Source organism: Ostrea edulis, chromosome 2 (assembly GCF_947568905.1).
Source record: "Ostrea edulis chromosome 2, xbOstEdul1.1, whole genome shotgun sequence".
NCBI lineage: Eukaryota > Metazoa > Mollusca > Bivalvia > Ostreida > Ostreidae > Ostrea > Ostrea edulis.
The window spans coordinates 16,803,013-16,830,059 of record NC_079165.1 but is presented as its reverse complement, the minus strand read 5'-3'; the positions used below and the strand labels follow the sequence as shown (position 1 = coordinate 16,830,059).

Here is a 27,047-nt window from a genome sequence, read left to right as displayed (position 1 = left end):
AAGACCTTGATAATAAACAGTACAATCACTAGAAGGTCTTCCGTTGGTAACGGAAGACCGTAATAATAAGAAACAGAATAAAAACAATATGTTCCCAAACTTTGTTTGGGGAACATAATAATAAGAAACAGAGTAAAACAATATGTTCCCAAACTTTGTTTATGGAACATAATAATGATAATAAGAAACAGAGTAAAAACAACATTTCCCAAACTTTGTTTGGGGAACATAAATATACAGATGGTAGAATATTATTAACAATCGTTGAACATGAAAATAGAGTTACCTCTCCTTGTACTATACATGTACCAAATGATAAAAGACGAAGGTAGATTGCTTTCAAAAGGTTTCAAAGTGGATATCAATTTACTGTCAAAGTTATGATAACAGAATCATAGCAGTTGATTTTAACTGTAGCCTTATTCATAAAAATGCCAAAAGTACAAAAACGTTGATAGAAATGCACTTAAAGTTTGACTGTATGGAGTTATGGACAAAACTTAAACCATATAGTGCTGGACTTACTTGGTGTGATGGAAATAGTGTTGCTAAAATAGCTTAGATGATGTATTTGTAACTGTTAACTTTCGTTACAAGCCCGATATAATATATTTAAGAAAACCACTTTCTGTAAATAACGAAGGGATCATACAACAATTCTATTTTTAAAAAATGTTTTGTATACCTAGCAACAAGCAAAGGAGGTACTAGTTGCTGGAAACTGAATACAGCAGTCTTACACGAAAATGAATATTCTGAATTAGAATAAATCTGTGAATTAAAACCATCGCGAGCTCTATATCTTGATCAGGTAAACAGAGTAATCCGTTGTCAGAGTGCCAAGAACGGTCTAACAATCGATATGAAACACTTCAGATAGCGTTGACCCAATGATAAGTTGTACTGGGAAATTAGATCATTCTAACGATCATTGAATTTGGGAAATATTCATTTTAATTGAGATTGTTGAAACCCCTGTAACATCAGTAACCCGCTTCTATTTAACTGATCACACGTAGACGAAACACTTGCGTATATAATCAGTTGAGAGATATAAACACCACATACAGGTGATAATTGAATATTCATACATAAATAATGGAAGTTGAATAACAATAATACGAACTGACATAGAGACAGCGATTCAGTGAAGCCCTTTACTGTACAATTATTTAGTATATACATGCATTACAAATTATAAAACATAAACATTAAATGAAATAATATATACAATATCATTTTTCATCACATGACCTAATCAAACGATCTGCCTTTGACTGTATTTGCCTTTGACTGTATTTGATGTAACTGTAAATATATCCGTCATACAATACGCATATCTTACACATACTGGTAAATATTTCAAGTATATCATGTTTCCACATCCTGCTCGTTGTTTCGCATCGAAATAACACTATAGATATTTCAAAAGATTTATATATCTCGTTAAATCAAAACTGTTAACAGTCAATATAATCTCGCGATTAAACAGTTAAATTAAGTATTCGCTTGTACTCCCTCTCACTATGTATGATAGTGTTACAACATATAACACAATGTTTAAGCTGACATAATCAATAAAAAGTACACCTTATTTCAGTATCTAATATATCTCTGAATAACTATAACTATAACTATATATATATATATAGGGAAGTCGTTGTGGCCGAGTGGACTTACGAACTGGTTTGACAGTTTTGCTAGGCGGTGGGTGCCGTAGGTCGCTGGTTCGACCCCGGGCTGGGGTGAAAATTTTCAGTACCTAGTTGTGATTATTTAGTGCTTTATATATATATATATATATATATATATATATATATATATATATAGTTTGCCCTTCTCTCTTTCGGGTATCTTTGCAAGTTTCCTTACTGTAGAGTTGATCGTTGATTGATTGATTGTATATTGTTTAACGTTCCTCTCAACAATTTTTCACATTGAGACATCACCATTGCCGGTGAAGGTCTGCAAAATTTAGGCCTATGCTCGGCGTGTATGGCCATTGAGCAGGGGAAGATCTTTATTGTGGCACACCTGCTGTAATATTATTAATTAATAGACATCATTTCTATTTCTAATTACCTTTTGATTATCGTTCCTACTATTGTTTAGAATCATTCTTGATATGTTGGACAGGGTGTTGCCCTCTAAGATGAGATGAATCAATGTATTGAACTATGCTGACGAGGATTAAATGGGGATGAAACACACATATTCAGACATTTTGACTAGGAATAGCAGAAAATATATCACGTCACCTCACTAGCGTTTAATCAGTTTAATCAGTCGTTGATATTTGTCTTGGAGGCTCTGCAGTTTGATTACCTTTAGGGGAATTAAATATTCAACAAGAGTTTACAACGGGGCCGACCACCGTGATTAATAAAAGAGGCAATAAAAGTTATATATATCATTCCGGAACCACCTGTTCAAATTTTGCTTATTCCCGATAAGAATGTATTCCATTGACATGACGCTCATCTGTGTTCAATCACTCCCTCATAATTTGTACTGATATACATGTACGTCAACAATGATATGCAGATAAAGTGATACACGCATACTTGCATTAAAAACAATCTGTACAAAGTAAAATACCATTCCTCAACAGCAGCTGTCTGTTAGTTCAGAATAATGTTGAAAGAAATGTGGAAAAAGCATCAATGTCTGACTGTTTTTCTAAATGTTACACATTGTTGACAATTTCGTTTTGTTCTTAGTTCACAAATGAGTACTCTCAAAACGTTCTTAGTTCACAAGTCCGTACTCTCAAAACGTTCTTAGTTTACAAGTGGGTACTCTCAAAACGCTCTTAGTTCACAAGTGGGTACTCTCAAAACGTTCTTAGTTCACAATTCGGTACTCTCAAAATGTTCCTCAAAATATTTTGTCCGTTTCCTCTTCAGAACAGAGATCCAGGCGTCACGGTGTCTTCGATTCTTTGTGAACAAGCGAACTTCAGAATAGGATGTTTTTATATGAATACCATGTAAATCTATGATAAAAACATATTGAAGATTCATGAGGTAATGAAATATCAAAATATTATATTATAAACACAATTACAAGTAATGTCTCATCGGCTAAAACTGTAAATAGATATACCCTCTGAATGGTTCCCTGAGAGCTGAACACCAGTGATTAGTATTATATCTGACGCAGCTACACGTGTTTTCTGCTTCGATCCCCATTCCAATGCAAATACAGGATGGTGTTTTATAAGAACTTTCGTTTTCTTGGGTTTTCCGTTCTTTTTGCACAGAAAGAAGTAAACTGCAAAGAAACGAGAATCTAGCCACAACACAAAACATCACATAAATCATAAGAAACAAAAATCGAACAAAAAGCAAACCAAATGACAGTTATGTACATTTACATCACATTTATAAAGCCATGTCAATGCGAACAATGTGTGATACTTACCATGTGGAAAACCTTCTATTGCCTTTTCCTGTTTGCAAGATGGCTGCCAAGTATGAAGTTTCATGTCAGGATTGGATACAGTATTTAGAAGGAGCTCCTCAATGTTTTCAAGGATATTTTCTGCATTGTATATTCCAACTTTCTGGACTGAGTACCTTAATCGAAGCTCCAGAGACTTTGTGGGGTGAATTATAACACTAAGACATGTTTCATACGTCGAGTCCTGTTCCACACCAAAGTTTGATAGACGGATATGTGACGAGTTGAAATCCTTCCAAAGTGTCAAGTCTTCCATTATTATAGAATGAGTCATGTGAATATCATTTCTGAAAGTTGGCAATTCCTTTGTGTGTTTGAATGGAAAAAGACTTTTTGAAATTCCGTCAGCGATGATCACTTTGTTTTCTGTCAGAACTGTGTGCAAGGTTGATTCTGGGTTTGTTAAATCTGGTGAAACCATGGGAACGTAATTAACACACAAAGCTATTCTATCGCCAAATTCCGGAAAATGTAGCCTCATATCGATTGCGCTAATAACGCATATTCTTTGACACTGTAATTGCTTAGAAAGAGTCAACTGGAAAGCGGTACAAAACAAAGAAAATAGGGAGAAATTGCCTTTTTTCGAGGTATCTTCCAGGTTTTGAAATTGATCGGCGCTCCAAATCTTTGTGGTGACGTCGCTTGACTTTTGGTTGCCGCTCCAGTGATTGATGTTGACATCTTTTGTATTATGATCACTGTCCCAATGCTTCATGTTGATGTCGCTTGTCTTCTGTTCGCCGTTCCACTGCTTTGCAATGGCGTTGCTTGACTCGTGATTGCCTTTCCAATGCTTCGTGTTGACATCGCTTGTCTTCTGTTCGCCGTTCCACTGCTTTGTGATGGCGTTGTTGGACTCGTGATTGCCGTTCCACTGCTTCGTGTTGACGTCACTTGTGTTCTGTTCGCCGTTCGAGTGCTTTGTCATGATTTCGTTTGTGATGTAATCACCGCTCCAATGCTTGGTGATTACTTTGCTTGTGTTATGATCACCACTCCAATGCTTCGTTGTGACGTTGCCTAACTTATGTTCGTCACTCTGCCGCTGCATTAGCACTCCACCTGTGCTGTTAAATGTCTCTTTTGATGTTTCAAGGACTTCAAAACTTTGTGATTTCTTACATTTTGAAAGTTCTGTATTCCAGAAAGATTTAAGTTCGTCCACTTCTCCTCTCATGTGTTTTTCTATTAACAACGCTGAATCCAACGACTCTCGGGCAGTCACCTCTGGAAAACATCGATGAATGATATAATATTTCATGATGTACCCAAGATCTTTAACAATGGTTGAAACACTTCCATTGTCTATACAGCAGTGATTCAATATCAACCTTAAAGCTCCACAAGTAGGTGAGTTCCAAAACAAAGCCTTTATGGGAATGTCAACATGTGGATCAAACTTTGATACTTCCTTGAACACTTTTTGTAGTTCATCATTTGACGAAACTTTGAAGAAATCGAAACAGACATCCTCAATGTCAAGTACTAATTTTCTTTTATCAGCACGCTTTTGTCCCGGTTCCGTTTTTTGAAATATTGTTCGAAGTTCTGGATTGATTAAAATCAAATTCAAGAGGGATGTCTTCCATATTTCTGCACTATTCAGCTCCCAAGAAACAGTGAAATCTAATGTAATTGTGAAATGCGGATTATTCGAATCGCTCTCATACAAATCAAAATAATGTAGCTCAAAACTTGACGGACTTTCAGAAATAAAATCATCATCGCATGTTGCATCCTCCTTTGTTAATTTGGAAAGGAAGTAACCAGCGATGTCGGTAACGGTGTTTTTTCCCGTCATGAGATAAACTACAGGTAGGCGTATTTGACTGGATTGAAACAGGTAATTGATAAGCTCTATTGCTTTCTGGGAATCCAATCCAAAGTCAAGGAGGATTGATGTATCTTTGATTTCCGATTGGTCAACTGATAAAATCGATGCGGCACACAACTTCACAAAGTCAACCCATGACTGAAGTGACTGATCTTTGTTCTCCCTGTGTTCTGGAAGCGCATTGACTAAATCTGCATGTCCGTCATGCAATTGAATATGACTTGACTCAAGATGTTTTTCAAATTTTCTTCCTAATAAAGACGTGTTCAAGTCTGCAACCGCAAATTGCACCTTATTTGTGATCAATGCACAGTTCATTGCATTAACTATCTCATGCTTTGACAATGCATAAAATCCGTTCATTGCATTTATAGCCTGAATATTTTGATCCGCTCCCATTCCGACAGACAACAATCCCCAGTTGATCACCTGTGCCGCTTTGCCAATCGAGCGTCTATAATGAGCAAACGCATCCATAAAGGCATTCCCTGCGGCATAATTAGACTGAGCTCTATTTCCCAAAAGAGAAACTATGCTGGAGTGCATAACAAAATAATCCAAATCCATATTTTCTGTCACTCGATGAAGATTCCACGTGCCCAATACCTTGGGAATTAGCGGAACATCAAACATCTCGGTTGTCAATCTCTTCACAGGTGTATCTCGTAGAACACCGGCACCGTGAAAAATCCCACGGATCTTTGTGATTCCAAGATTTCTTACAAGTCTTGCGAAAACGCAATCTAAATCTTCTTTCTTTGCTATATCAACTTTCTCATGCCAGAGATATGTGCTTCGAATACGTTTTATGTTTTCTATTCGTCGGTTTTCTACCTCAGAGGGAAATCGTCGAGATAAGCTAATTACTATCTTTGCCCCTCGAGCAGCCAATAATTTTGTCACTTCCCATCCTAGACCTGTCAGGCCACCAATAACAATGTATGCCGAGTCTTTTCTTATCAACATGTTACTTGGAATTTCTATTTTTATGGATTCTCTCAAGATCGACACATTCAAAATACCTTCTGAAACGTGTTGAGGGATTCTAGAAGCAACATCTTTTATTTCGAGTATCAAGCGTGTTGCTCGCTTAAACTGATTTTGCATTTTTGTTTGCTCAAATATGTCAAATATATCTACAACATATGATTCTATGTGTGGGTAGTTTGTTGGATCATTTAGAGTTGTAGAAAGTGGTAGTAGGCCCTTGATGCTAAGTAACTGTTGAAGATTTGGAAACAACCGAATGATCAATTCAAATGGGCACGTGACTTGCTTTGTCAACACGATAAGAACAGAGGCTGAAGGATCCTGACTATCATTCGAAATATGAAATTCCTCTGTTTTAACTAAACAGTGTTTCTTTTGAAGTAGTGCTTTCAAAACTGCTGCTACATCCTCATGTTCTTTGTCGTGTAAAACGTAAACATATTTCTTTTTTTCGATTTTCTCTGCAAAGGACATTGCAACAACAGTGTTAAAAAACATCCCCATCCTGTAAAATGGTATATCTTGCAATTCACAGATACAGAGTTTGTTAACTTCTACCGAAGACGCTACATTGATGAGAGAACAGCCAACAATTTGCTTCCCATTTTTCAAAGATTGTCCGGTAAATTCACAAGCCATTACGTCATGTCCGATGTCGAGACCGTGACTCCAGTACCTTGTCACTGGGATTGTACTTGGGGAAGGATACCCATAATTCTTGAAACATAGCAACACTTTATCGATGGAGACGCTGCAAACATTGGTGTTGTTGTTCGTACTTTCTAGGTTTGGAACCAAAAAGAAAGAAGGTTTGTTTGATATGGATCGTGTTCGAACAGAAAAGTGTTTTTCTGTTAATGGGTCAACTGTTTTCACATCATCGACAAAGTATGTTGATGGGAAATGTTGAATTTTAGCTCTCGATACTCCTTTCGATGAGATAATGAATTCCCGAGAGAGAATATTTTCTGTACCGTTTTCGAGAGAACAAATCGTGGATACAATTGAAGTTTGAAGGTCTAGCCAGTTTCCATGAAGATCTATCATTGTAAGTTTAAAGTCAGAGTGTTCTAACTGAAACGAACGACCGATACCCCATAGTTCCGATCCAAAGACACCACACACCTCTCTATCCTCTCCTCCTTGTGTCCATTCTGTAACGATGTATAAGCGCACTGCATCAAGGTCGATCTTCTGTAATATTGTCAAAAGAAGGTGTGCTGACTTCTGCACGTATTGTAACACTTGGTTTCCATCTTCAGAACTTTCAACAGTGACGAAGCCAGGAACGAAATATAAATCTACACCTTTACGTTCAGGCAATGTTGAAAGAAAATTATTCATTTGGAGATTGGAAGATAAGTTGACTGTTTCTAAGTGTGTGGATATTCTGTAAAGAACTGTTTTAGCTTCTATCATTGTTTGTTCGTCCCATGAAACTATCAAACTTGGTCTATTTGCAGAACGCTCTCCTTTTGGGATATCAGTGAGTTGCCATTTTTCTTCAAGGAAGTGCTTTTCGGTTTCATTTTCATCAGAGACTATATGCATTTCGAAACCCTGCATCTCTGCTACAATCGTCCCATTTTCGCGTAAAAGTAATGCATTGCATATTACTTTTGAATTTTGATGTAACATCAATCTTGAAAAGCATGTCATCTTTTTTGTCGGCGATTGTTTAACTGTGAATTTCTTTACCCCAGTAGGTAGAATGCGAGATTGTTTTCCGAGTTCGAATTTCAGTGTTGGATTAAAGCATGACTGAAACATGCCATCAATGATGACGGGATGGAAACAAGCTCTTGGCAATTCCATCTGAACGGTTTTTGTTAAAATTATTTCCGCAAGATTGTCATTTGTTGATGACTGAATCCCCGATATTATTCGGAATGTTGAACCATGTTTGAAACCTAATCTATTCAGGAATGAGTAGATTTCGTTATTTGATTTTTGCTTTCCAAGTGTCCCGTCAATGCTTGCAACATCTACGACTTCTGACTTCGATTGATCCACATGTTTCACCGTCCCTTCAGCCAATACCCCAGACCCTTCTTTTTCACGTACTTTGAATTCAACTTCCAAAGAAGATGGGAAGTCAACATCAATAGGGAGATACCTCTCCTCTGTCATACCTATTTCCAAAGGTTTCAGAATTCGCCATGATATTTCAAGTTCTTCCACATTTCCATTCCATATATTTCTTCCGATTTCAAGTGCTATCTCTCCGTATAAAGCGCCTGGCAGAATGATCCTGTCATCTACAATATGTTCGTATACGAAAGGCGTATTCAATTTTGAGATATACACACTGAATTTCCAGTTTGGGCCTTTTGTGGATTGAATCATACGACCAGAGTAATTTTCTTGATTATTTCCTTGTGTTAATCCCTTATTGATATCCGATTTAATGCTGCAATCATTCTTGCTGAAAACATACCTTGGAAGTCTGCAAAGGCTTCCATTTATTGCTGTGAAATTTTTCCAAATCGGAGGTATCCCTTTTTCGAAAATTTTATTCAATGTGTTTGAAAAGGTTTTCATCTCTGACAGCTTGTTCATGGACGGCAAAATTATGTCATCTGTTTCCGGAAATACCGCAGAAAAATGTGCCTGGAATACTGGTCGAGGTCCTATTTCTACAAAGATTGTTTTGTCTAATGTTTCCTTGATTGACTTCATCGATTGCATAAATAATACAGGTTGTGAAACATTCAATGCCCAATATTCTGGAGACGCAAAGTCTGATTTTATTTCTGTTCCTGTAACTGTTGAAAAGGTTCGAATACATGGCGCATTTGGTTTAATATTGTGTAGCATACCAATCAGGTCCTTACTGGCGTCTTTGGTATGATAACTGTGATATGCACAAGGTGTCCTGAGGGGTATGAATACTGTGTCGTCTGCTAAATCTGTTTTCAGTCTTTCCAGAGCCTCTTTATCTCCAGACACAGTACATGATTCTGTGCTATTGTAAACTGCAACATTCAATTTACATCTAAAATTTTTCTGAATTTTAGCACATGCTAGACTAACTGTCTCAGTTGCACAATTGCGAATGACCATCATTGCACCATTTTGACATGTAGACAGAGCAAGTGAACGATAATAAATAACTGTTACAGCATCCCCAAGTGATAATGCCCCACTTTCGTATGCTGCAGCCACCTCCCCTACAGATTGTCCAACGATCGCTGATGGACATATCCCTATGTGTTTCCATGACTCCGCAAGTGCTAATTGAGTGGCAAAAATTGCAATGTGAGCTAAAATGGGATTTGTATAATCCTCGTTTTTATTTTGAAATGCATCATAAATGGCAATGCTTGCACCAAGCTTTTTCAAATGAGAGTCAATTTCAAGCACACATTTTCTGAAGACTGGATTTACATCTATCATTTCTGAACACATTCCTGTCCATGTAGTTCCCACTCCACAAAAAACAAATGCTATTTGAGGTTTTGTAGACGGCAGTGGGGAAAGGGTCTGTTCGTTTTGCTCTAAAACAGTTTGCAACTGCTTCTGAAGATTTTCTTTGGAGTCCGTAACTATCAGCTTACGGAATTTGAAATGATCTCTACAAAAAATAGAGGTATATGATAAATCCTCTAGTGAAGACATACTAGTGAGATTTTCTCTCACGTCGTGGACGATTTTTTGCAAAGAATCCCTTGTTACTGCAGATAATACTACAGCGTTGCGTCTAGGAAATAAAACTTCAGACATTGACCCTTTATCGCTTTTTCCCAATCTGTTGAACCTTTGGCTGCTGTATACTATTGCATGTGAATTTGTGCCTCCGAATCCAAATGAATTGATCGATGCCAATCGACAGCCTTCAGGACTTTGATTCCATTTTGAGTGGTCTTTGCTTATTGTAAAACCATATTCTTGAAATGGAATGTTGTCATTCTGCTCATCGGCATGCAGTGAGGGTACAAAATAGCCTTGTTTCATCATCAAAAGAACTTTAATGAGTCCAGCAACACCTGCTGCAGATTCAAGATGACCGATGTTAGTTTTTACGGACCCAATTTTAATTTTACGATCTATAAAATGCGATCCAAAGAATTTTCCAAGAGCATTTGCTTCTATCGGATCACCAACAGGGGTTCCAGTTCCTACAATCAAACAGCGGGGTCGTATAAAAAGCGCCATTCTCTTTTCTGTATCGATCAACATTAATCAAATCAACTCATTAGTATTACAGAGATAGCAATTCTGTCAATGAAGAAATCTAAATCAAGTTTTGAATATTCCAAATGTCTTTGTTGGTGAATATGTGTTTTCTAATATTAGGAATGTCGCTATCAAAAACAAAAGAAAATGTATTATTGGTTGGTAGAACAGATGAAAATAACGAACATTGATCAATCTCATAACTCTTATAAGAAATTATTACAAAATATAGAGTTGGGCAAACATGGACACCTAGACATAGCAAAACTGGGATCAGGTGCCTAGGGGGAGTAAACGTTCCCTTTCGACCGGTCACACCCGCCATGAGCCCTATGTCTTGATCAGGTTAACGGAGTAATACGTTGTCAAAAATTAGTCTGCAAAGAACGACCAAACAATCGGTATGAAACACTTTTGATAAACTCTTCTTCATAAAAATATAAAAACAGGTCAACTAACAAGGAGCACAATTTGTACCCATGGGATTTCCAACAGACTGTTGGAAGACCTTATCACAAAAGACTACTAATGTTTTGTCAATGAGGAACTCCAGCATATTCTTTATTTCATATTCAGGGTATTTGTGCATGAAATGAGAGTGGTGTTTATCAAAGTATTGTTTGAATGACTGGTCACTAGATGTGAATATTTCATTTCTCCAGTTTTGTTGATAAAGCAGCTGCATATATTGTCACGAAGTATATTCTTTAATCAATCGTGAGGAATGGTCGTGTAAAGTGTTGAAATGTCTTACGTCTGTATTCAAATACCTAATGCTCAACAGAAATGTACGGTCTTTAACTGATTTGAATCAATTTAATGAAACTAATAGCCAGTTTCTCACTGCATGTACTCTAGAAGTGTAGATTTTCAATAAGAACACACCGAAGCGGTATTTTAGAGGCTAGAGCGGTAGATTAGGTTCGAATCTCGGCCGCGAGAGACCTAAGACGTTAAAACAGAAAGTGACAGTTCCATCGCCAAATGCTTGGCATCAGATGTGAATGTCACGGGTCCTCGGAGATGACCTTAAAAACGGATGTCCCGTGTCGCAGAAGGTGTGGATGTCATGGGTACTCGAAAATGACCTTAAAAATGATGTACCGTAGGTGTTGGTGTGGCACGCTAAAGAATCCTCACTGCTCTAGGGCCGTAAGCGCCAAGCATAGGTCTAAATCTGAAGCCCTTCACCGATTTTGGTGACGTCTCCATGATTTAAAAATTCTCAAAAGAGACGTTAAACAAGATACAATCAATCAAGTAGTAAGAACATGAGACCCACAGGTCTTATGGGTCACCTGAGTGTGACACAAAAGAACCACTACCCCAAGTGCTATTAAAGCTCGATAAAATTCCTGTTCTGAATATCTAAGCTAAATTCTAAATATTCAACAACCGTTTAAAACAAGATGTATTTATAGATTTCAAATGCCTCCAAAATTACCTCTACTGATGAAAAAGTTTACATTCGTTGTATTGACAAAATTCGACTAATTTGAACCCTTCATAAAGTCAAAACTCTGAAGTTGCAAAATTCAAAATTTAGTATTTGTGTATTTTGTGATGAGTATATTTTGAAATAAGTGTTCAGTATTTGTGTATTATGTAAGTGATATTCAGTAATTGTGTATTATGTAATAAGTATTCAGTACTTGAGTATTATGTAATGGGTATTCAGTACTTGTGTATTATGTAATGAGTATTCAGTACTTGTGTATTATGCAATAAGTATTCAGTAATTGTGTATTATGTAAAAAGTATTCAGTACTTGTGTATTATGTAATAAGTATTCAGTAATTGTGTATTGTGTAATCAGCATTCAGTAATTGTGTATTATGTAATAAGTATCCAGTACTTGTGTATTATGTAATAAGTATTCAGTACTTGTGTATTATGTAATAAGTTTTCAGTACTTGTGTATTGTGTAATCAGTATTCAGTAATTGTGTATTATGTAATGAGTATTCAGTACTTGTGTATTATGTAATAAGTATTCAGTACTTGTGTATTATGTAATGAGTATTCAGTACTTGTGTAATGTGTATTTAGTATTTGTGTATTGTGTAATGAGTATTTCGTACTTTTGTGTTGTGTAAGGCATATTCAATACTTGTATAGAAGATATTGTGGAATATAAATTTTGAAACGTAATTCTATTAACATGATTGGCTGGTGTTCGGTTAGATTTTTATGTCCCTGAGATCGAAGATCGGGGGGCATATTGTTTTTTGTCCTGTGTCATTCTGTCATTCTGAATTATGTCATTCTCTCTGAAACTTTAACCTTGCTAATAACTTTTGAACAGTAAGTGCTAGAGTTTTGATATTTCACATGAGTATGCCTTGTGGCAAGACCTTTCTGTGGGTAGTAAACCTTTTGACCTTGACATTTGACCTACTTTTATTAAAAATTTGACATTCTAAAATTTAACTTCTACATGGTAAATATTAGAGCTTTCATATTACACATGGGCATTTCTTGTGACAAGATCTTTTTACAGGTACCAAGATATTTGTCGTTCTGACCTTGATCATCTTTGAAATAGGTCATTATCGGTGGCATTTGTGTTTCACAAACAGATCTTGTTTTTTATATTATGCATTTGTGTCCTCAATTTCATGTCATGTGCTTTTTTATTCAAAATGCAACCATATTATGACCTGCGCCAGATTGCAGTAAAACAGCGCGATTATGTGTTGATTTTCCGCCACTAATTGAGCATAATTATTTTCCCACCAGTTTAGTTATCGATATAATTATTTTCCCCCGTCCCAAAGGCCCACGGGGTGCAGGAATCCCGAAATGTACAATTCATATCACCCTTGTCCCAAAATAATTCTTACCAAATTTAAATAGAATTGAAATGGTAGTACCATGGAGAATTAAAAAATATTCAAATGTTAACGCACGGCGGTCGACGACGGATGCTGACCAATCGCAATAGTTTACCCAGGTGACCTAAAAGTTATAAAATGAAAAAGGTGAAGATAAGGAATGGTGATAATCTCATAATTTCTGTAAATAATGCAAAACTAAGAGTAGGGCAAACACGGAACTATGGATACACCAAATACAGAATTTGAAATGTCGAATTTTTCAACACTTGAAAAGAGAATCGCTACTTCTAAAACAGCTGTTGAAAAAAAAAATACTGTCATGAAAAAGGTGAAGGTAACGAATAGTGAGGAATCTCATAAACCCTATACATGTACATGATTGTCCAAAGCAATCTCAGGATATATAGCTTGTTTGTCGGTTTATGTATAATTCCAGATTTTTCAGCATCTTTATCTGGTGTTCAGGGCCACAACGGTGTGATTTTGTTTTATCTCGTTAACGTCTACATATCAAAATGATTCCGTTTTAAAAGAAATATTCGAAAAATTCCTGACCTTACTCGTCATTTCACGTAATGTCTGAGTTACTTTTATCTGCATAGAGTTTTTAATGCTTCATGCTTTTGTACGCGGTTGAGTTAAGGCTTTCTCCATAAAATGTTTAATACCAGTGATGTACATAAATATACTTTACCGCACTGGCACATCGCACGACGTCACAATGAAAAATACGTCATGACGAAGGTCATGACGTACATATCTACAGTCCTTTTGTGGTTGGAAATGTCAAAATAGTGTTTCGTTATTTATCACCGCTGTCAAACGGTAAACTGCAATCGCGTAAAAGTTTCTGTCAAATGGGTTATATTAGTTCTCTTTGATATTGAAAAAAGTTTCATTTCTTCTTTATATAGCATACATGCTAAAGTAATATCCATATTATATTGTGATCTTGATATCGCCCCTAATCTACACGTATAGTTACTTTCACAATGGACTCATTTGCATAAACAGGGTTTCCGTACATAAAAATTTCATCATTGGCACGACACCCCGAGGTTTTTAAGTGAAATATCTTGGATTTATGTGACATGTGAACTTCAGTGTCAAAGGAAAGTTAGGGGAGCAAGTTCTGGCTTCAACAGAAAATATGTTTTTCAGGCTAGATTCAACTTCGTATGTGCAAACATCGCTGCATCTTGCATATTCAATGCAAAAATTAGACATGTTACAAGTCACGATAAACTTGCTCTCAGCACTTTTCAAATTAAGAAATTAATATGCTTTGAAGTTATATTAACTTCAACTTGCATTGATATCTGGATATCGTGCCAATTCAACGATTTATACATACACGATACGTTTTTATCTTGTTGTTTGATCACGTGATATACAGTTGATGTAGAGACTGTCGGTCTGGTGAAAAATGTATAAGAAGTCAATATGCACTTAATGATATATACATATTGTTTTTGTATAAAAGGGCTGTTTTTACAGAATTTGTCACAAATTGATCTGTTCATTAACGCTTTTTTTCCTGACATATTTATATGGCCCTACTTAACACAACTGCGTAGGTAGTTTTGTTGTTGCATTTATCTATATGACTTGAATTTCAATGCAATTGTACTAGTTTTATCTATGTTTACGTATGTAATATAGTTTTATTGTTACGTGTGTATTTCCATGCTTTCCTCTCTATAGCACCTGATCCCACCTCTTGTGTTTCCAGGGGTTCGTGTTCACTCTGATCTCTATGTTGTATTTTTGTTCGTTATCTTAACCATTTCCGTGACATTTTAGGGTAACATGCATTTTGATGTGGTATCAAAGTAATATGTATTTGTATGCAGATCTTGTTCTACATGTAGCTTCATTCAGTTTTAGTGTTACATGTATACGTATTCAATTCTTATTTAGATATATGTTTAGCATAAGATATATTGCTGTGAAATTTTCTTGTTATATGTTGCTTTATACAGTGGTACTGAATGCATAAAAATGTAAAAATGCTAGTGTTAATGGTACTTGTGATGTTGTTTTGTAATATCAGTCCAATGTGTATTAGTATATGATTCTAACATTGTATGTATTCATGCTTAATTTTGGGGTTACATGTTTCTTTATGTGATTGTGGTTTGTTTAAAGGAAGGCTTTGAAAAATGGGTGGAAGTAAAAATGAGTTTTTCACTGTTGGTTGATTGCTTATAAAAGTAATTTACGTTTTCAATGTATGTATGTATGTATGTATGCATTTAAGAAATAAATCTAACTTATTGAAAAACGTTTTACGCTGGCATCCATTTTATAGAGCGCGTTATTTTCAGGAATGAACTGTATTTCTTGTATTTACATACTACTTACTTTTCTTGTTTTTATATACGGGTAAGATACATACCGTGAGCTTCAATGTACTGCACGCTGCCGGGATCGATTCCTGATTTGTTGAAAATCTTCTCTAACAGATGGATTTGCTGACTCTCTGCAGGCGCTGTAATTGGTGAATTTTCATGTCCATCTTGATTGCAGGCGGTGACAATGGTTCCCCATACTTTATCGTTATCACGAATAGCCTTAAATAGACGTGGAAGCATATGCAGGAAATTCAAAATAAAAGCACATACCGTGTAACGGTTGAATTTTTTTGCGATTTCATCCCTATAATAAATGGTGAAGATAACGAACAGTGATCAATTTCATAATCCTATAAGGAAAACGAAGTCAAGAGTTGGGTAAACACGGACCCTTGGAAGTAATAAAGGTGGGATCGGGTGCATAGGAGGAATAAGCATTCCCTATCGACCGGTCGCACCCTTCGTGAGCCGAGGGCGTGTCAATGATATTACATTTAAGATATCTCAAAGTGAAAGTATATGTAAGATATCGCAAAGTGATAGTATATTGTACATGCAAGATATCTCAAAGTGAAAGTAATTGTAGAGTATCTCAAAGTGAAAGTACATGTAGGGCATCTAAACGTAGACAAATTTCAAATTGTAAGTATATGAGGAAATTTAAAAAAGAAAAACAAACTATTATTACTCTTCATTCTTTGCAATTTAAATCTCGAAATATTGAAGTTCACCGCAACGAAGGGTGATACTTTAGCACACATTTGCAATTCATGACAAGACATTATTTGGAAAGCAGTCCATTTTTTAACCAAATGCATGGAAGAAGCAAGTTTTTGCATACCATGGAATCTCATAACGAATGTTTAAATTGTGACTTATCATGTTCTTATTTCTGTTAATTGTTTTCATGAAATTCACAAGTACAATAAAAAGGCATGTTAAATTTTCAATAATTGCAAAAATATTTACAATGTATATCATAATGCGTGATGTATCTCAAAAGTTGAAATGAATGATGGGGAAATGCAAACATCAGAGAGAGAGAGAGAGAGAGAGAGAGAGAGAGAGAGAGAGAGAGAGAGTGTGTGTGTGTGTGTGTGTGAGAGAGAGAGAGAGAGAGAGAGAGAGAGAGAGAGAGAGAGAGAGAGAGAGATGTTAATAGTGAAGAGAAACCATGACGTTCAGGACATATATTTATTTCGAGTAGAAGATTAAATCCTACATCGCCAAGACGTTTGAGGATGACAACTCCACATCCTTCCCCTCTGACGTATCCATCAGCATTCTTTGAAAAAGTGTGACATTTGCCTGTAGGTGATGCCATCCGTGCCTTTGACAATACTATCGACATCAAGTGACTCAGAAGAACATTCACACCCCCACATATTGCAAGAGTTATCTCTCCTTGAATATAGAAGCATGGCATTGTAACTGATGGTTATTAAGAGTAAATGTTGTACATAATACTGAATTCTTTACTGGTCTGTCAAAAGTTCAATATCATTAAAGTCTTGTGTTTCTCTGTCGACTTGACATTAGGATTATTCAATCAGATATATCTTACATGTGTAAACATTTATCAACTTTAAAACTACACCCAAATACAAGCAAAACAATAATTATCACTTGCATAAAGAAATTAGAAGTTACCTGTTCTTATTGCCTGTGCGCCTGTGTGGATTGCAACAAGGGATGACGAACAAGCAGTATCTAATGTAAGAGCTGGACCATGTAAATTTAAAAAGTAGGCAACCTGTGCTGATATAACACTTCTACTAAGTCCAGTGACGGAATAATTGGACAACACTTTAGTATCCTCGATGGAATGAACTTCGAACTCCCCGTTCATTACACCTATGCAAGCGTAAAAATATTTCACCCCAATCTGTAGTGAATTATGAATATAGCAAAAATACTATTATGGTAAGTTATATGTTTAAGCATGCTTTTCTTTACCTAAAGATTAAACCAAAGCCCATGTAATTATAGTTGTTTTATACAGGGAATTAAAGTTATTATATGCTCTGCTTTATATATATATATATATATATATATATATATATATATATAAAATTTATCCGCTAGTAGAGAGGAACGGCAGTGGTGTAATGGTTAGCTTACGTATTTTTGAATAAGTAGATTTATATATCTTATGTGAAAAGCTTGGGGTAGACAAATAAGTGCGAGTAAAGTTTTACAAAAGAAATAGTGATTGCAAAATATTGTTTGCAGCTTCTAAAAATATGCATTATATATATATATAATAATAATAATAATAATACTAATGATGATGATGATGATGATGATAATAAGATGTGCCGTCCTGGAATCAAAATGTCAAAGAAGGCTAGAGTGTAATCTTTCTGAGTTCCTTGCCACAACGTGCTTTTTGGATCTATGATGTACGGTCGGTAGTCGTAAAATGAAAATCAAACCAGACTAGCGCCGTCGCCATTCTTTGATAAATTCAAACTAAATTATAAGATAACAATATAAGAGGTGAAGATAACAAGCAAACACGGATATCTGAATATACCAGAAGTGGGATTAGGTGCCTAGAATGAGAAGTATCCCCCATCGACCGGTCACACACGCCTTGAGCACTTTATCTTGATCAGGTAAACGGAGTAATCCATAGTCAAAATCAGTGTGTCAAGAACGATTTAACAATGGGTATGAAACCCGTCAGACACCATTTGACACAATGATAGGTTGTATTGGCAAACTAGATAATCAAAACGAAATTGTGAAATACTGATTTTAAACGATACTTTAGAAATCCCTGTAACATCAACTTGTTTGTCAGTAGCCTGCCTCGATTTATAAACTGATGATATGCAAATAAAGCTCTTGCATATCGAACCAGTTGGAGAGATATAAACACCATATGCAGGTGATAAAGGGATATTGCTACATAAATATGGGAAGTTGACGATGGGGAAGCTGAGAAGCTGAAATCATCCCGTTTGTCATAAAGTGGAGTTGTCAATTTGCTGTTAATATTGCTTTTAATGTCTAGGTACAAAACATATGTGAAGTCCTCTGTGATTTCGAGTTCAAAGGAAAATATCGAATCGACATACATGTATGGATGAAAATGAGTATTGCTAATAGATAAAACGTTATCGATATATCGAAAGGTCAAGTCACAGATATAGTACCGTGTACAAGATAAAAGTAAAATTGAAAGTGATATGGCGCATAGCAAACATCCAGAAATCCTAAATGTACTTGAACAGCATATGATGTTCATCAGAGTTACCAACAACATACTCCCTTGTCAATAACCTTTTATAAAATAACTCAGTAACGTTCGGATTTGTTTTAGGATCTTATTTCTTAACATGTCATGAGGTTGAATGTTGTCTGAAGAATTTCATACCAATACTTGGGCCGTTCATTGACTATGGATTACTCCCTTATTCTGATCAAGATATAGTGGTCAAGGCGTGTGTGATCGGTCAACAAGTCATCCTTACTCCTCCTAGGAACCTGATCCCACGTCTGATGTGTCCAGATATCCGTATTTACCCTATTCTTAATTCTACATCAATTGTACGGTCTATGAGGTTATGAGATTGATCACTGTTCGTTATCTTCACCTTGCATTGATCACTGTTCGTTATATTCTCTTTACATGAACATGGATTTGTTAATCATCTAGAACTAAAATTACAAGCTATAGAAATACAAAAATGGAATCGTTAGACGTTAAACCAGTTAGATGGAATGCAATGAAATAAAATTGTTAATACAAAATTAGAAACAGTTCGAAACGTTAAAATGAATATTTAGAGTAAATGTTTTGTTTTCAAATTAATATCATAAACATTCTATATGTAATTGAATTGTTACAATAATCAAATCAAAGTGTTACAACAACATTAAAGAATACTAGTTATAAACAGATACCAAAAATTGAAATATAATTGTTAAAAAAATAAATAATGAATAGAATAAAAATTATGAAATAGAAATGTAAAAGGAAACCTGTTACAACACAATTGCGACACTGACATACATTCTTGGTTACTTGCAATTCTTTGTCAACAGCATTGCTCTACAAAAGGAATTAAGAAACTCACCTATGTAGACACCTGTTTCTGACCGATCCAAATTTGCTTTAGTGATCCCACCATCTTCCATGGCCTTGTATACACACTCTAACACTAACCGCTGTTGGGGGTCCATCCTCTTGGCTTCGTTATCTCCTTTTCCGAAAAACATTTTGTCCCATTCGTTGATTCTATTTACATCGATAGAAATTTGAATATTAACTACATGTGTAATCGCAGTTTTACATTTTACACGGGAAAATGAGACTGATTTTTGTCCGTTGGATATCCCTGTTTTGAACAGTCGTATATCATATATATATATATATATATATATATATATATATATATATGTGTGTGTGTGTGTGTGTGTGTGTGTGTGTGTGTGTGTGTGTGTGTGTGTGTGTGTGTGTGTGTGTGTAGATATTATATTGGTCATTAATAACGCAGCAGATCTAGATGACTAGGACTATCAGTCGCAAACAGTCAACGAAGCCTGGTCAACATCAACTGATCACGTGAGCAAAATGTCATACAAGACCAAAGTCTCCTAATTCTTCTGCTCAAGGGAAACCATTATTTTTCGATAATAAAACAATTAAAAATATAATTGTACGGTAGTTAGCATGATTTTCTAATTCCCCTGACAGGAACTATTTCCGTCTTGAGAAACTCCTATGTTGTTAATTTCCTCAATGATCTGTTTACTTTTGTCTGGTGTCACCAAACCAAGTATGGCGTCAAACGACGTTATAGATATGGTATAACTGGGCGGCGACCACGAATTATGTAAGCATGTGTATACGAGTTATCCGTCATACCAAAAATGATATACATGTACATTAGTTCGTACGAATATTCCCGATAGATCAATATTATATAAAGTGTTTGCAATGAAATGGGTCCAGTTGGGGCACCCACGGGGTTGGCAAAGACACATGTATTTCTTATCAATTACATAAATATCATGAATATGAAAGGTGAATACAGAGAACAGTGATCAATCTCATATTATTTCAATCAAAGTATCGCAGCAAAATCAATCGGGTCTAATAATGTAAATAGAATTAAAGAATTTCTCTGAGTTGGATTTTTTCGGTATAATGAAAGTTGTGATTTTAAGGTGGGTCCTTAGTCCTGGATTTTTGGGGTTTAGGTAGCATTTTTTTGTTTGGAATCAATAAATTAACATTCAGAGTAATGAAAAAAGGCAAAACAGTTAAGGATTTCCATATTAATTTTCATTACATTAACCACTAAAATCATGTACCCCGATGTAGATTTTTATGAAATTCATTGGAAACAGTTATTTGTTTTTATTTTTAATATAACAACAACAAAATATTTTTTGAATTGCATTTATTTATTGGGAAACATGTCAATAACTAAACACATGTCATTTTCAATATGTTTATCAAGTTTTAGAATAATATGTGCAAAATTATTGAATTAGCGTTATTCTCCAAAATGTTAAAAAAAAAACACAAATGTGGACGCACTTTCCTTATAGCATGATTTACATATCATTTTTTCTGTTTATATTAGTAGAGTTACATCTGTTATAGTTATTCAGGGGAAAAAATCCATACCTTTCCTTAATAATGTCAAATCTATAGCTTCCAGATTATGTATACCCCCATCAAAAACTGAAGTATGGTACCATAAAGTTGAGCTATTTAAAATCACTCGGGATTAAAATTTTATGTAATTTCATGAAAAGACACAGATAATGATTCCTTATCACCTTGGTAAAATGTTTGTCAAAAATAAAGAAAATCTATCGCATTATGGACTTGATAAATAATTTAATGAGAACAGAGTTATTGTCCTTGGATTCAATATTTTGAAACATATCATTGACTATTCAAATATAACTAAGACTTTTGAAATACTTTATGGCTAACAAGATTTTTTACAATAACTATTGAAAAAGATTCCAACAAAATTGATGTTCCTATCATTAAATCATTGACTTTGCAAAATCCTATGACGTCACAGGAGTGTGGAACTACGTTAAGGATAATTTATACCGAAGGCGTTATTGTGCACGTCCACCCATCCCCATCCCCAGAGTACTAGACTGTTATTTCGAGATCATTGGAATGTGTCAAAGTTCAGGACAATCTTGGTACACCATTAGATGTTTAATAAGATCGTAGAATTTATTATTTCTCGGACTTTTGTGACAGGCACTTCCTTGCATACGTAGATATTGATACGGAAATATCTTATTGATATGAAGAACATCTAATTATAATCAAGTAAACATAATGCATTTAGATATGCACTTAGAAATGTCATCTGACATTACTCGGTTTTATTTTTGGTGCTATTCAGACCTATTGATACCAAAAGGGTAAGGTGACTCATGTCATATGAATAAATGTTATATCAAGAAAACTTTTATAGACGAGTAGACAGTTGAAATATTATCGGTACATCGTTCTTTAAGAACGCGCTCAATTTTCTATAAAGGTTGTCAAGACACAAAGCTGACACAAATATTGCCAATACTTGAAAATCTTCATTCCTGTTCATCGAACTACGACCACGGAAGATTAACTGGGAATATTGAACAAACACAATCTATCTTTTCTGAATAGTCTAATAACCTTTTAAACACACGAAAACGTCTCATCGATTGATTTAAGTCTATCTCCATAATTCATGGAAGTGACAACCTGAAAGTGCCCGGTGTCCAAGTCATAAAATGTCTGTTCTTTTCAAAGCTATAACTAGTTTACGTTTATTTCATTTCATTTTATTCAGGTATAAGATATCACAGAATGTCATGATTATAAATTTGAAATAACAAATTGAAACCTGGCATAATCTATAGCACTATGCAGTTATAACAGTTAAAGAATAAGTGACTGTATGAATAACATGACAATTGATGATATAATAACCTAATGATAACCCATAAAAGCTTAAATTACCTTATTTTCAATGGGGTCTTTATATTCATATTTATTTATTTATATTTATTTATAATCAACAGGCAAAGAAAATAAATATTACATGACTAACAATTTGAATTTTGGCAGATTTTGATTAATAGTTGCATAATGCATTGAAAAATGACAAGCTTCAGACATATTCTATAATAGAATACTAAAGTGGTAAAAACATAAGTATCAAACAAAATTGGACATGATATCTGGTTATACCCCTTGCCTTGTTGGCTAATAAGGACTTTCAATCAGAATCATCAGTAAGAAGTAAAGATAATATATATATCAAAATATATCTACCTTCATTTGATAACCTTGGTTAACATGTAAAAATCAAGGTATAAGCAAACTCCGTTGAAAAGACGGGACAGCACTGGTGTACCACATGTTCACCATAGAAAAAATACTTTTATCAGAAATATTGGTAAAACGTGAAAACAAAACTGACTTTTAACATTAAGATGAATGTTAATCACATTCCATGGAAAATAGATTTCACGGGTTTATAAAATCTTTTAATATCAACAGCGATTGCTTACCGATCATGTCCTGTAAAATATCGACAAAGAGGTACCATTAAAATTCTACACTGTGTACTAGATCAGAGAACTAAATACTTTTTTCTATTCAATCTTAGAGTTCATAACAATACAAAGTACTGCGTTTAAAATACAACCTCTTCAACTCCTGATAGCATGATAAAGATTTTCATAACTTATAAGAGAGATGTTGGACTTCATGCATCCTCAAGGTCTGTTCATTACAAGTACATGTATAAGTAAATCTGCTAAGAAACTGGACTTAAATTGAAACAAATAGTGTTCTACCCTGTTGTAATTCTACATTGAATCAGAATTAGATTAAATACATGTCTTTCTGCTCACACCATCTTATTGATGACTCGACATTTACATACTAAAAAATTCATAGTCCTTACCGTTACTAGAAATTTAACACTCATTTTAGAATAAAAGATAAAACTCAAAAATAGAATCAGGGGTTCATGTATGTTTAGAAATGAGACATATTTTATTTCATAAACTTTCTAATTCACAAGCAGCAAATACATTATCTTAACAATTTTCTATACATCAGTTTGAACCAAATGACTGTATTAAATTTACATTACGTGAAAGTAATGAGAATGAAGTTGAAATGAATCGAAAAGCGGACCATTTTTTTTAGCAAAAGAAAAACAATATTACATGTATTATTAGGTCATTCTATTAATGAATTATCAATTTTAGCAATATTATCATTTATCATTTACATATATCATTATTATGTATTGATAGTTGAAACATTTGTTTTTCTTTCATATAGGGATATCTGCTCATGATTTCTTTGCTTGTTCTAAATGATGTACATGTGTGTTTCGGTGACTGATCAAGCGAAATGATCGGAAGAAAATATACAGATGTGGTTCCGCTAAATCCGCGTATGAAAACAAAATATATACATTTTATTCCAAATGATAAAACATTTGAGTGAGTATATTTGACTTAAATGTAAATGAAATTTCAACTATGAAACTTTCTGTTTTCATTATTATGAAAATTGAATTCAACAGATTCCTCCGCGTTATTTTCCCGCGGAATGTTAATAAAAATAGAGGACGACAACTGACCGTGAAGAGCCTATCGAGGAAACGCAAATAAAATTATTTTTCGTTTAAATAGTAATATAATTTCTAGATTTAATTTGTTAAGAACAGAAATTATAAACTTAAGAATATTAAAATGCTAAAAAATAATCTGATTTTTTCCTTATATAATCCACATGCTATTTACTTAATCTCCATGGGTAGTTCGTTTTTTCCTTTAAAATAAATTTGCCGATTGATTGTCACTGGATGTTAGGGCATAGCAGTTGCTAGAAATTTGTTTCAAAATGTGACATGTACAACATGAGGAAAAGGGTACATTAGAAAACAATATACGATTAGGTTTTCAAATCATATGTTGCTTTCAACTCTTGTCAACTATTGTATACTTGATTCAATTAGCCTTGGGTTTGATTGATCAAACGTATTAACACGAATTATCTTCGATGAAAAGTCAAAATGTAAAATTGGGGACTCACCCTGATACCAGACCGGCTTTTCTGATATACGATTTTCCGGGAGCATCTGGATCGCTGTCGTAATACGCTTCAACATCGTACCTATCTTTTGGAATATCTTTGACATGATCTTCGCCGTTTGCAAGAACGCGCCAAAATTCTTCCAGGTTTTCGGCACCGGGAAATTTGCAACCGATGCCTACTATTGCAATGGCGTCGTCACTATCCATTGTTTTTTATATCATACACAACCCATCTAATTTAATAATTATTAACATAATGACATATCTAGAAGTCATATTTATGCCATCTACAATATGTAAGCTGCCATTTTTGCCTATAATTTTGGGTGGAGAAAATCGTGTACTTATATAACATTAAATCATAAACAATGGGAGGAGATATTTTCAACCAATCGCGCTTGCTTTAAAATATTTTTTAGCCTCACAATAAAAATAGGAGGGGTTTACTTATGTAAAGTTAATTTTTATTTTAATTTCAAGTTAATGCATCCTAGTACTATCAATTGAATTTAGTATGAAATATAATAATAAGTTAAATAACTGACTTGTGAATTTCGTCATGCATGCATGTCTTTGTAATGCGGGTTCTTTTGTAGCTGAACACAATTATGTGGACTGATTACGAAAATCAGATTTCATTTAAACGATATATGTGTAAACTTTGCTGCGCTGAGAACGTATTGAGACTTAAGAAATGCATATAAAAGAAATTATTCTAAATTTATTTGAGGAAAAACGAGCAGGTCTTTTATATCTGATTTGTGCATGTACCTACATTGGGTTATCTACCTTCATACCATATCAGCAACTCATTCAGGGTATAATTGCATGATGACTTTATCTAAAAAGTCTACCAATTTAACATGTTTATTATAAACGTAACTTTAATATACTAATGTAAACTAAATATATTAGATATATGCCATACAGTCTATGAATAACCATTTTGTCTAAACATGGCATATATACGCGATGGGTTGGGATTTTAATATGCATCTTTATAATTATGTTAACACGTGTCACTAAAATAAATCATTCACTTACTTTTTCAGCCCTACCTCTTCCACTGCTTTTTTCCTTTCAAAAAACAGGTATATCACACTTAGAGCTGTTTAAAAAAAAATCTACTTTCTCTGTGATGGTGTAGGGTATGGCGATGATTTTGTCTAGAGAAACCAGATGAGCATCCCTTCCACCTCCGGTTCCCATCCATCTTTTCCGCTCTTTTTCTCTTCTCCAACTCTTTATCTTTGCTATTCCTTCCTTTCTTTTTTTCATTTTACCCCTTCTAATTTCTCATCATAGCCACTCTCTACCTGTCAATCCTCTCATAGATAGCCGAAAGAGAGTTCTATGGAAATCCTCATAAGAAAACTTTAAAGACATTGGGTAAATACAGGAATAAATGGAAAAAAAGAAATCTCAAGGTAAACCATCACCATAACGATACCGCGAACACGCTTCATGAGTTCTGCCGGAATCAAGCGTCGCACTTCATACCATCATAATGCAGTTTATTTCATATTTTTACATGCACTTGATTTGATTTGCGCTGTATCTTACAGTTTAATATTCTAGAGCTGTTGACATGTTTGCATAGTAGCACTGTCCTTCACCACCTCCTCTTTGAAGTACATATTTTTTTTATTTTGCCAGAATTACATTACAGAGCAGTGTATTCAAAACTGTACCATGAACTTGTCTAACGATTGATCTAACTCAATGTTGTACAAGTATAGTCAATACATACAGGGCTTGCATGGAAATAAAATTCTGTGCTTACCAGTTTCACCGCAGTCCATAAGTGATACGACTTTCCAACGTATAATAGCACTGCCTCTAAAGCATCGTTTTCTTTGCTGTATCCATAGTTACGGCATAAATTGTATATCTCACCCATGTATGTATAACATATATCAATGTAAATTAGAAAAATGATTAATGAATAAAAAAAATGTCCATCTAAGAGATGTTATAATTATTTTTAGGACATTTTGAAGCAAAACCAAAATTGACAGGTCTCAAATGTATTAGTTATAATATTTAACTGGGAATAATACTCCTTCTAGGCACTCTTCTTATTTTCCCTGGGTGTCTTCATGGGCCAGTGTTGGTATTACTCTCAATTCTTAATTTTAAAGGATTTATGAGATTAATGATTGCTTTGTTATCTTCACATTTTCATGGTTAATTATATCATAATTCTAATGCCAATTAAAAGCATTATCTAAAATTATCAATTTATAGTGTCTTTAAAAGCCAGATGACACTAGTATGTCAATATTCAGTTGCTCATTGT

General features: G+C 34.6%; 1 protein-coding gene across 2 annotated transcripts; it reads right to left on the bottom strand.

Moving 5' to 3' along the window:
• Positions 1–145: 145 nt before the first annotated feature.
• On the bottom strand, positions 146–27,047 carry LOC125682248 (mycocerosic acid synthase-like). Of its 2 annotated transcripts, none has more exons than XM_056156237.1 (8): positions 25,793–27,047; positions 19,741–19,901; positions 17,306–17,509; positions 16,878–17,059; positions 15,700–15,874; positions 3,424–10,407; positions 3,106–3,273; positions 146–2,995 (listed from the first exon to the last, which is right to left on the bottom strand). In XM_056156237.1, the coding sequence occupies exons 2-8, from the start codon at positions 19,880–19,882 to the stop codon at positions 2,850–2,852; spliced, it is 8,001 nt and encodes a 2,666-aa protein (XP_056012212.1). In that variant the 5' UTR covers positions 19,883–19,901; positions 25,793–27,047; the 3' UTR covers positions 146–2,849. The 2 variants fall into 2 exon arrangements, with proteins under 2 accessions (XP_056012212.1, XP_056012211.1); XM_056156236.1 differs by lacking the exon at positions 25,793–27,047 and adding an exon at positions 24,747–25,103.

Coding starts and splice junctions, on each gene's coding strand:
- LOC125682248 (XM_056156236.1), bottom strand. CDS start 24,955: ATGGATAGTGACGACGCCATTGCAATAGTAGGCATCGGTTGCAAATTT. Junction 19,902..24,746: donor AAAGCCGGTCTGGTATCAGG/GTGAGTCCCCAA, acceptor CGATGTAAATAG/AATCAACGAATGGGACAAAA. Junction 3,274..3,423: donor AATAGAAGGTTTTCCACATG/GTAAGTATCACA, acceptor GTTTCTTTGCAG/TTTACTTCTTTCTGTGCAAA.